This window comes from Moschus berezovskii, chromosome 25 (genome assembly GCF_049115385.1).
Source record: "Moschus berezovskii isolate FMDL1 chromosome 25, NW_MosBer_1.0, whole genome shotgun sequence".
In the NCBI taxonomy this organism is placed as follows: domain Eukaryota; kingdom Metazoa; phylum Chordata; class Mammalia; order Artiodactyla; family Moschidae; genus Moschus; species Moschus berezovskii.
Genome location: NC_142484.1, coordinates 6,270,485 through 6,282,651, shown reverse-complemented (window position 1 = coordinate 6,282,651; position 12,167 = coordinate 6,270,485). Strand labels below are relative to the sequence as shown.

The 12,167-nt window shown below is 39.1% G+C and overlaps 1 protein-coding gene across 1 annotated transcript in view; it reads left to right on the top strand.

Moving 5' to 3' along the window:
• The window catches only part of TOP6BL (TOP6B like initiator of meiotic double strand breaks), an 84,160-nt gene that overhangs the window by 47,764 nt on the left and 24,229 nt on the right, over nucleotides 1-12,167 (top strand). The window contains exons 5-9 of the mRNA XM_055415435.2: nucleotides 3,033-3,116; nucleotides 5,140-5,195; nucleotides 6,084-6,155; nucleotides 7,735-7,930; nucleotides 10,622-10,772. Coding sequence (XP_055271410.1) covers nucleotides 3,033-3,116; nucleotides 5,140-5,195; nucleotides 6,084-6,155; nucleotides 7,735-7,930; nucleotides 10,622-10,772 — 559 coding nt within the window. The remainder of the gene's footprint in view (nucleotides 1-3,032; nucleotides 3,117-5,139; nucleotides 5,196-6,083; nucleotides 6,156-7,734; nucleotides 7,931-10,621; nucleotides 10,773-12,167) is intronic.

The following is a 12,167-nucleotide window of genomic DNA, read 5'->3' as shown; positions in this document are numbered from 1 at the left end:
ACTTTATATTCTCAGTCTGGATTAGGTGCCAATAATTCCTGTGTATTTTTTTAGCTTCTCTTATATGTTTAAATCATAAAGCTTCTTCACATTATCATATAAATTATTTATCTTTCTCTTGTACTTAAGTGTAACCTCTTCAAATTTAGAGATGGTTTTACTTGTCTCTGTAAACCTAGGCACATAATAAGCGTTAAGTGTTTTATCAATGAATAAATACATATACATATTCAGTAATCATATGCAAGCATTGCCCATAAGGCAATTATTTCCATAAGAAATAATGATAGATTACATAATATCTGACTAAGATAGCTATACGCACAAAAAATGAGCTTTCTTGGAGAGGTAGCATTGTATAGTGAAAAGTAGGCTTTGGAGTTCTCAGATCTAAGTGTGAATCCCAATTCTGCCAGTTAATTAGCTATGTGTGACCTTGGACAAATTAAGTAGCTTCCCCATAAAATGGGGATATGTTCTACTTGTATGTAAACTGCTTGGCATGTCGCAGGTGTTCAGAAAATGATAGTTCCCTTCATTATTAATTGTAGACCCTCCCTGGTAGCTTTTCAAGGGACTTTCACTTGTTTGGTTGCCTTACTGCTAGATATAATTAAGCCCTTTATATGATACACCTTATAATCACTAAGGTTACAGAAGTTTGAAACTGTTCCAAGAAGTTGTTTTTGAAGTGTTAAGTATGGAAAATGCTTTAAAGAGACCATTGCTTTTCTGTACTTGAGCATTTTATAGTAAACATTTTAAAAATAAGGATATGACTGTGGTATGTATGCTACAGTTAGTGTTTAATTACTGCTATTTACACATGTTAATAATCCTAGATTTGTTTCCAGATTATCTAATAATCCCCACCCATTTTTCTAATATTTTCAAATATTTTTATAATAGTTATTCTAATCATCCTCACCCATTGCACAGTTATTGATCTTTTTAAGTGAACTTATAAAAAAGTATTATAATAGTTTATTCTTCTTTATTAGCTATTTATATGTTTTTTCTTTATTGTGTTGAGCTTTTGAGATCTGGGGCCTTTTTTCTCCTTTAATATGTACCTAGTACATGACTCTGTATTCGCTGAGCCACTAATAAAAACTTACTGATTTCTGACTCTATTTCCTCTTCATTAACTTCTCTAGTTTTTAGGAGACACCTTCTAACTATGGTTTTAGGGACATTATATTAAATGTAGAGCTTCCCTGATAGCTCAGTTGGTAAAGAATCTGCCTGCAATGCAGGAGACCCCAGTTCAATTCCTGGGTCAGGAACATCTTCTGGAGAAGGGATAGGCTACCCTTTCCAGTGTTCCTGGGCTTCTCTTGTGGCTCAGCTGGTAAAGAATCCACCTGCAATGTGGGAGACCCGAATTCGATCACTGGGTTGTAGTATAGGAAAGCGGTTAAAGCTAAAGCTTTGGAACCAGATCAGCAAGACCTTGGCAAGGTTGTTTAACCTCTTTGAACCTTTTTTTTTTTTTTTTAATTTTATTATGGAGGGCTTCCCTTGTGGCTCAACTGGTAAAGAATCCATCTTCTATGCATGGGAGACCTGGGTTCAATCCCACTTTCATTCACTTTCATGGAACACAGACCTTCTGACTTTTGAGCTTCTGCTTTACAGCTTTTCCTTAAAAATAAATGTTTGGATGAACAGATTAAGGTTTAAAAATAGGTTCTTTTTAATGTCTGCTCCTTTGACTCCATTGCGATTCTTTGGTTTTTTAAATTTTATTTATTTATTTTTGGCTGTGCTGAGTCTTCATTGCTGATATGGGCTTTTCTCTAGTAGTGGCAAGCAGGGGCTACGCTCCAGTCGTGGTGCGTGGGCTAATTGCGGTGACTTCTGCTGGAGTGGAGCACAGGTTCTAAAGCACGTGGGCTTCAGTAGTGGCAGCGCCTGGGCTCTCGAGCACAGGCTCAACAGTGGTGGTGCACAGGCTTATTTGCTCCATGGCATGTGGGGTATTCCTGGATCAGGGACTGAACCCATGTCTTCTGCATTGGCAGGCAGATTCTTTACCACTGAGCCTCCAGGAAAGCCCCACTGAAATTCTTAGTACAGATTGACCCTCAGCAGAAAGTGAAGAGGAACTCAAAAGCCTCTTGATGAAAGTGAAAGAGGAGAGTGAAAAGGTTGGCTTGAAACTCAACATTCAGAAAACAAAGATCATGGCATCTGGTCCCATCACTTCATGGGAAATAGATGGAAAAACAGTGGAAACAGTGTCAGACTTTGTTTTTTTGGGCTCCAAAATCACTGCGGATGCTGATTGCAGCCATGAAATTAAAAGACGCTTACTCCTTGGAAGGAAAGTTATGACCAACCTTGATAGTATATTGAAAAGCAGAGACATTACTTTGCCGACCAAGGTCCGTCTAGTCAAGGCAATGGTTTTTCCCGTGGTCATGTATGGATGTGAGAGTTGGACTGTGAAGAAAGCTGATTGCCGAAGAATCGATGCTTTTGAACTGTGGTGTTGGAGAAGACTCTTGAGAGTCCCTTATACTGCAAGGAGATCCAACCAGTCCATTCTAAAGGAGATCAATCCTGGATGTTCATTGGAGGGACTGATGCTGAAGCTGAAACTCCAATACTTTGGCCACCTCATGAGACGAGTTGACTCACTGGAAAAGACTCTGATGCTGGGAAAGGTTGGGGGCGGGAGGAGAAGGGGACGACGGAGAATGAGATGGCTGGATGGCATCACCAACTCTGTGGACATGAGTTTGGGTGTACTCCGGGAGTTGGTGATGGACAGGGAGGCCTGGCGTGCTGTGATTCATGGGGTCGCGGAGAGTCGGACACGACTGAGCGACTGAACTGAACTGAACTGAACTGAGGATAGTAGAGTTAAGCTAGGATTACTCTTCTCAGCTCCAATCTAAATTACTTTTTTCCCCCTGGATGTCTGAAAAGCTTTCTGAGGTGTAGTTATTTTTATAAGAATAAATATCATAATTTAATTCATTTGTGCCCTCGAGTTTGTGCTTATGTGGCGGATGTTTTTGTTATAGGCTGATGTAAAGCCCAGGACTTTGATGACAGATAGTCTGGTTATAAAGAATTTTTTACGCAAAATCATCACTGTGCTCCCCAAGGTAAGCTGTTCTTTTTGCACAATAATGATTCTTTTGTTTAAGTCATGTGTTTTTAAAAGACCTCTACTCTGTAGGGCATGGGAGCATCTGATTGGTTCTCTTTCTTTTTATGACAGTGATTAAAAGTTTTAATATTGAATTGGTTTGGTTCCTGTAACTCTGAGGCAGGCTTGGTATTGGCCATGTGACATCTTTGAGAGCCTGTGGATATAGAGAGAACTTTGTTTTAGATTCATATTTTCACTGCCTTGCTATTTTATTGTATCATTTTGAATACCTTGTTTCCCTCCTCTGTGCTTCTTTTTTCTTTTAAACCTGGATAATAAACTGCTGATTATCTCCTTCTTTTCTAAAGTGACTATAAGAGTAAATAAGGGAATTCTGACTTTAAACTCGGGAGAACTAAAATTTTTATTATTACCTGTAGTTAGAAATGTTCATAAAGTCACAGCAAGTAAGTATGCTGTACGACTTCCCGTGTTTTTCTTGCAGGTTTCCTACTTTTTCTGTCTTAAGATTCAGTATTTATTGTTAGTCAATCTCTGTTCCAAGTGTTCACCACATATTCATTCATTCAGCTCTCCCAGTACCCCTCGTGGGGTAGGTTTTATCATCATCATCCCCATTTTACAGCCCAGGAAACTGTGGTGTGGAAGTTAAATAACTTGCAGAGCCACGATTTGAAAGGAGACAGTCTGGCTCTAGAGTCCCTCATTACCCATGCTATTATGTAGAAAGAAAAAATATAGGTTGAAGGTAGAAAATAATTACAACAGTGGAGTAAACTGGAGGGAGAACATAAGAGTCCGATGGGGATAGGAGAAGAAAAAACAAAGAAAAAAGCATGGAATTTCCGTATATGAAAACAGTGGAAGCAATAGAGAGAAAAACAGATAGTTCTTTAAGAAGGGGAGAAGAGATACATTAGGAGAACAGCAAAGGACAAAGGGTAATATTTCCTCATCAGTTGAGTTCAGTTGTTCAATAGGGTTCGGCTCTTTTTGACCCCACGGATTGCAGCATGCCAGACTTCCCTGTCTATCACCAACTCCTGGAGCTTACTCAAACTCATGTCCATCAAGTCGGTGATGCTATCCAACTATCTCATCCTCTATCGTCCCCGTCTCCTCCCGCCTTGAGTCTTTCCCAGCATCAGGGTCTTTTCAGATGAGTTAGCTCTTTGCATCAGGTGGCCAAAGTTTGGAGTTTCAGCTTCAACATCAGTCCCTCCAATGAATATTCAGGACTGATTTCCTTTAGGATGGACTGGTTGGATCTCCTTGCAGTTCAAGGGACTCTCAAGTGTTTTCTCCAACCCCACAGTTCGAAAGCATCAGTTCTTCGGCACTCAGCTTTCTTTATAGTCCAACTCTCACATCCATGCATGACTATTGGACAAACCATAGCTTTGACTAGACGGACCTTTGTTGTCAAAGTATGCTTTTTAATATGCTTACTAGGTTGATCATAGCTTTTCTTCCAAGGAGTAAGTGTCTTTTAATTTCATGGCTGCAGTCACCATCTGCAGTGATTTTGGAGCCCAAAAAAATAAAGTTTCTCACTGTTTCCATTGTTTTCCCATCTCTTTGCCATAAAGTGACGGGGCCAGATGCCATGATCTTAGTTTTCTGAATGTTGAGCTTTAAGCCAACTTTTTCACTCTCCTCTTTCACTTTCATCAAGAAACTCTTTAGTTCTTCCTCACTTTCTGCCATAAGGGTGGTGTCATCTGCATATCTGACGTTACTGATATTTCTCCCAGAAGTCTTAATTCCAGTTTGTGCTTCATCCAGCCCAGCATTTTGCATGATGTATGTAATCTGTGACTAATTAGAATTCTAAGGTAGAATTCAGTGTATTTAGGATTCAGAATTTGAACACAGACAGGTGTTAACTATGTTTAGGGAAATTGCAGTTGGTGGGGGAAGATGATATAAAGAGTATCTTCTTTAGGAATTGAGTATGGAAGCTTTTAATCCTTGTTCTGGTTCATGTTAAATATCACACCCCATTTATTTTGCAGATTAGATTTAATTTCAGTGTAAAGGTGAATGGAATCCTCTCCACGGAGATCTTTGGGTAAGTCCTTAATCCCTGACTTAAGTTTATGCAGTGGTTCTACAGTTTTTCTGTTATTACTGTCTTATTTCCAGTGGGTTCACAGTTTGACTTCTTGACTCAAAGTCACTTTGAAATTTATTTTCCAAGACCCCCACATTTTCTTATTCTAGATTAGTTTTTTAATGAATAAGTAAATTAAACCTTTCAATTCTTTCCCTTTCACTGGAATGAGTAAACTTAAAAATAACCATTTTCCTCTTGGTTGTATGTGCTCAGTCACTCAGTTGTGTCCAACTTATGGACTGTAGCCAGCCAGACTTCTTTGTACATGGAATTTTTCAGGCAAGAATACTGGAGTGGGTTGCCATTTCCTATTCCAGGGGATCTTCCTGACCCAGGGATTGAACCTGTATCTCTTGAGTCTCCTGCATTGGCAGACTATGGTGCCATTCCCCTTGGTTAGTGAAGTGAAAGTCACTCAGTTGTGTCCAACTCTTTGCAACCCCATGGACTATGCAGTCCATGGAATTCTCTAGGCCAGAATACTGGAATGGGCAGCCTTTCCCTTCTCCAGGGGATCTTCCCAAACCAGGGATTGAACCCAGGTCTCTCGCATTGCAGGTGGATTCTTTACCAGTTGAGCCATAAGGGAAGCCCAAGAATACTGGAGTGGGTAGCCTATCCCTTCTCCAGGGGATCTTCCTGACCCAGGAATCGAACCAGGGTCTCCTGCATTGCAGGCAGATTTTTTTACCAACTGAGCTATCAGGGGCCCCCTCCCCTTGGTTAATTGGTTACCAAATTTCAGTCATCTCTGGAATTGGTGCTAATGGGCCAAAATTTGTATCCGGCAGAAATTGGTCTTAGAGTCTTTAAGGTATGGCTTAGCTTTTCTTTACTTTGCAGGGCAGAGAATGAACCTACTTTGAACCTGTCGAATGGAATTGCTCTTGTCATAAACTGTCAGCATTACCTGAGGTGAAGGGGAAAGCCTTGTTGTCGTGCTCCATGTTTTACTCTTACTATGAGTATGAATGTGGGAAGAAATTGAAAATGGTCTCAGTTGTCAATTCTTAGTGCCAAGTGTCAGATTCTCTGTAAGAAAAGTGAAAGTAAAAAAAATTTAAACTATCTGTATTGAAAACTACTATTATTCCTGGCTCCTTGAAAGAATTCTTATTTAACTGAGGGCATGCATGTTCCTTCTTCTCTCCATGACTTAGTTTCTTCTGTGAATGAATCAAAACAAACTGCTCATTCCAATTCCATTTAGGCATGAGAAGAGAGAAATGACTTTAAAAGGTTACTTGCACTCTTGGGTAGAGAGATACTATGAATACAAAGGAATTCTTTGTATATTATTGTTTGTGTATTAGCATTTTACATAGGCTTAGAAATCATCTTTCTTCCCACCTCCACCTTTTTCAAACTACAAAAAAAAAAAAAATCCATGGAGGAGGTAGAAAATAAATGGAATAGAACCCTGTGCTTTGCCTTCCTGTGCTATCCAGTTACTGCAGAATCCAAAGTGAACATGAATTATAGCAAGACAAAGCCCAACTTATGTTTAAGTCCAACTAATTTATTCTTTCTTTAATAGTTTTGCCTCTGCTTACGTGCCCTGAGTCAATACTGGTAGCCATAGGATCTTAAGGCTTGAAGAGGCTGCTTGTGGTTTCTCAATCTGTTTTCTTACTCTTGCTCAAAATTACCTCTCCAGTTAGAATATGTTTATTCTTTAATATTTGCAGGAAATAAAACCCTCATACCATATCTTTCTTTAGTAATCTTCTAGCATCATACAATCTCTGCAGATAGACAGCTTGCTATCATAGATTTACTGAAAGAGTTTAAGCCTCTAAGCCAGTGTTTGTGGACATATTTCCCCAGGTGACCTGATTAGAGAAGGGGGGAAAGGTTTATTAATATTTCTTTTCTGTTTACAAAAGAGCTCTTAGAAAGTAAACAAATACCAAATTTCACAAGATTCTTTCTAGGAGTGGAAGATGTTCCAATTTTTTCTCATCACTCCTACCAAATAGTAACCTCAGACTCCTTCAGGGGAGGGTGCAGCATATGTAAAAGCAGACATCTAAGAATCACGAGGCCAGTTTTAGGCCATTTGTGATTCAGGGACCTCTGACCCCTACCCCACCTCCACCATGCTGATCTTTGAATTATCTTGGAAACTTCTGCTCAGAACCACAGAGTAGTTTTAGTAGAGGAAATAGACTTTTGAGAATATAAAACTGCCATTAGCGGGAGCAAAAGCAGGAGCCATGCTACAATTCCTGAAATGCCAATTTGTCTACTTTTTCCATTGCCTGTGATTCACTGAGTGGGACACAAGTTACTTATGTCCCACTTAAGTTACTTACTTAAGTTAATTTTTGTGTTAAGTTGATTATTATGTTACTTACTTAAGCAAAATTTATGTGGTGGATTATATGGTTATGCATATGCTAGAGGTTATAAAAAGAATTTTGAATTCCCTTTAAAATAATTTCTTAAGAGGGAAAAAGGCTAAATTTGTCTTACCTACTTTTTTTTTTGACAGTACACCAAAATTTGACACAACTGAATTACCCTGCAGCAGAATCCATCCTGTGCTGGGACATCCAGTAATGCTCTTCATCCCTGATGATGTGGTCGGAATGGGCTTGTTGGGAGAGCTGACACTGACTCCAGCTGTGGCTCTGTGTCCTTGCCCAAAGGTCTTTTCCAACCAGCTGAACAGGATCTCTTCCGTTTCCATATCCTTTTGATAACAGAGTCCATCAAAATTTTCAAATTCCTTGTCTTTGAAAATGGATTTTTATATTTCAATCCTAGGAAAGCCACTAGCATATAAACTCTGTATGTAGAAGCTGGTATGATTTGTATAAAAACAAAAATCCAATATGAAAGCTAAGCTTGTAAATTTGTTCAAGAAACTGAAAACTATAAAATATGACCCATGTACCACCCGGTTTTCATATGGTCCAGTGTGACCAGAGCAGAAGTGAATGATGCAAGTAGGAGCAGCAGTGAGGCTGGAAAAGTAGTTTGGAGTTGAATATTTTGGATCTTGAGTGCCACACTAAGGAATGTGAATTTTATTGTGTGTATAATGGGAAACCATGGAATGTTTTAGGAATCGCCAGCAGCCTTTTACATGGTGGGTGGGAGAGAAAAGTCAGTAATCACTAAATACATAAGTAAGTGAACTGGGTGAGAGACATTAAGTGCATGAATTAAAGGTGTGATGAGCATGGAAAGGAGAGGTATCCCTGGAAGGAATCAACAAAACGAGGTAACCAGTTCACTGTTTGGCGAGGGAGAGATTAGGGGCAAAAGTAGCTAAGTTGCTGAAGCCATATGCAGAAGATACAGGGTGGATATAGCTATATGGAGATATAGATATATGGAAACAGAAAATAGATGGGGAAGGATTCTTTTGGGGGTGATAAAAAATACCCTAAAACTGATAGTGGTGAGGGTTACACAACTTTTTGAATATACTGAAACCAGTTTAATTGTACACTTTAAATGGGTGATTTGTATGATATGTAAATTAAATCTCAGTAAAGCTGTTGGAAAAGATTTCCATGGATGGCTGACAGAATAATGATACTGGCAACAAGATGAAAATTATAAATAGCAGATCTGAGGAGTAAAGAAGATTAGTTTAGCTTTACATATGTTGCATTTATGTTGCCCGCAGAACATGTTTTAAAAATAGCCATATAGAAATTTTGGTCTGGAACTTGGAAATGGTCAGAGTTTTAGAGATATAAAGCCTCAGTGTTTTTTCCATAGGTGAGTGAGTATGGTATAGTATATGCTATGGCTAGAATATGACACAGGAGTAAACAAGTATATTGTTTGAAGGATTCTCACACTATATGTGTGTGAACTTTAAGTGATATTTACATTTAATATGAAAACTGTTATGGTTGAGTTTAAATCTATCTCCTCCTTACCCGTTTTCTGCTTGTTCCTTGTATTTTATTTCCTTTTCCTTGAAGGCAGACTGGATAAGGTATAGTTGTATACTATAAAACCTAAAGCAATCTCCAAGTTAATACCACAAAGAGTTATAACTAGTAAGTCAAAAAGGGGGGATAAAATGGAATTATTAAAAATACCCAATCCAAAATAGAATCCAAAAATAGAAAAGAAGAAAAAGGAAATAAAATACAAGGAACAAACAGAAAATATGTAACAAGATGATAGATTTAAATGCAACCATAACATAATTCATATTAAATGTAAACAGTTTAAACAACCCAATTAATTAAAAGACATTCACACGTCCTGACTCTTCAGTTACACCACTCATATTCTGAGTTTGCAACACTTCAAAGCTCCCTGGCTCTAAACAGTGAATGTGTTGGCCTCAGCTCATGTGTTAACGCCTTCTTGAGTTTGTGATGGAGACTTCACTTATAGACACTGCCTCCCTTTGCTCTATTGTGACTTTCAATAATGTACCAGTGCTCAATGGATTTTAATCTTCACACTTACTACTTCCTGTTTACCTTATTAAAAAGAGGATGAAAACAGAAAGATGAAGGAAAATATGTGTTCTGGGCTTATTAGCTTTGGTCCAGGGGGACAAAAAAAGCTTACACAGTGGTTCTTAACTGGGTACTTTTGCCCTCAGAGGACATCTGGCAATGTCTGGAGACATTTTGATCCTTATGACTGGAGGCAGAGGTGGTACTGGCGTCTAGTGGAGTGGGTAGAAGCCAGGGATGCTGCTTTAGCATCCTATAGTGCACAGGACAGCCCCACAGTAAAGAAGTATCTGGCCCAGAGTGTCCGTGTACCGAGGTCGAGAAACACTGGGTTATAGGGAGGGCGTGGGTGGGACTGGAAAGTCAAGGGGAAGAAACCATTTTAGGGGCCTGTCTTTCTTAGTCCTGGTTAGAGAGTAGATTGGAGAAGGTGAAGCATTTCCTTCTCAATCTGAACATAGTCATACTCACTGGAAAATATTCTTTGGTATATGTTTTTAATCTAGCATGTATCACATAGTATTACAGTTTATTGTTTTTTATGTGTATCTCCCATACTGTAAGTCTGACTTGAAGGCAGGTATTAAATCTGTATATTCATGTTTGTATCCCCAGAATTTAGTACAGTATGGTGTTTAGCCTATGTTTTTAATACCATTCAAACCTATGATTTAATGAGTAGGATCAATAAATAAACAAATTGTCCCAATACTTTACTTGTAGCTCATACTTGTTAAATGTGGAATAGATTTCTGAAGATTCTAGTGGTTCAATCTTTGGTGACCTCACACCTATCCTTAATGTGGAAAGGGCTTAATATGTAATTGCCTAGCAGGCTAGTTTATTTCTGAGAGTGTGAACCAGGTCAGTGTTGCATTTGTTTTTTGCAAATGAATACATAATCACAAAAAACTAACATTTTGGAGTTTTCTTTATCCACTATACATATTTCTGTATGGACCTTCAGGTCTGCCTCTGATATTTCCAAATTCAGAGCAACCAACTACTACTGTCTTCAAAGATACCTCTTATTTCATTGACTGGAAGAGATACCACTTGTGTATGGTGCCCAATTTGGATCTCAGTTTAGATAGAGGTAAATCTCTCTCTCTCTTTGTTTGCATAGGAATAAATAACTCTGTAAAATATTAGAGAAATGCAAGAAAATATAAATAGCAAATATATATAAGAATAGGACCTAGTGATCTGATGGCTTAGGTTGAGCATACAGGTAGGAGTCTGGCTAAGTCTGAGAGTCCACATGAAGTGAGTCATACAGGTGTCAACAGGCAAAGCCCCACCAGAGCCTAACTGTTTTGGTATTACATGTTAATGCTGGTTCCCCTTTTATTTCTACTGCCTGCTCTATTCCTGGTCTCCTTGAAGCAGTCAATGGGCCTTTACTTTCTAGGGATTTGTTCAGGTTTCTGTTGTACCTTAATCTATCAACTCTGGAGTTTTAAAAAGGTTATTAAAGTTGCAGTCACATCTTTGACCTATTATGGAGGAGAAACTTTTCCCAATGGAATGAGAAAATCCATATAAAATTACTTAGAAAAAATCTAATACTATATAAAAGCAAGGCAGAAGTATCAACCATATAGTAATAAACCTGGGAAACTGACTGTGCTATTCATATAGAGCCTAACCACATTGGCTTTGGGTGAATCATGCTGAAAATTGGATGCTTAATAATTGGACCAACAAATGAAACTGCGAAATAGGAATATGCAACCATAAGCTGATGTCTAGGAGCTTTATAGTCTTGAACTTGACTGTTGTTAGCCAAATCCTTTGATATTTGAAAGGTAGTCTGTTCAACTGGATCCTGAGGAAATTCACCAGTAGGGAGGAGGTATTCAGGGAGGAGGTATTCTAGAGTTATAACTGGTATGAGAAGATTGAAGCCTCCTGATACAGGGATGTATCTCTGAGAGGAAGAATCTTCATCTAGGAAGAAGGCCTCATGATGAGGCTCTTTTTTCTTGAGTAGGGTGGAATGAAAGGACGTATCCTTGGACTCCTGTAGGTAAGTGGTTTCGTGAGGAAAGAATGTTTGGTCTTAATAAGGCTGTGGCGACAGCTGTGGGCTGGCTCTTGTTTTTTATATTAAGAAAGGCCACAGACACTGAGCTAACAGTGGAGGTGAAGATTAGGTGCTCAGGTGTTGAGGAAGACATTATGTTTAACTGGCCAAGAAATGTCAATGATGGCCTCTGTGACTAGCCACTCAGACCTCTGGCAGCACTTATATAATGCCATCAGTGGGGGCGAAATGTTTTCCCTGCTGTCTTGGTTCCGTTCTGTTCCGTCACTCAGTCGTGTCCGACTCTTTGCAACCCCGTGGACTGTAGCCTACCAGGCTTCTCCGTCCATGGGATTCTCCAGGCAAGAATACTGGAGTGGGTTACCATTTCCTTCTCCAGGGGATCTTCCCAACCCAGGGATCGAACCCGGGTCTCCTGCATTGGAGGCAGATGCTTTAACCTCT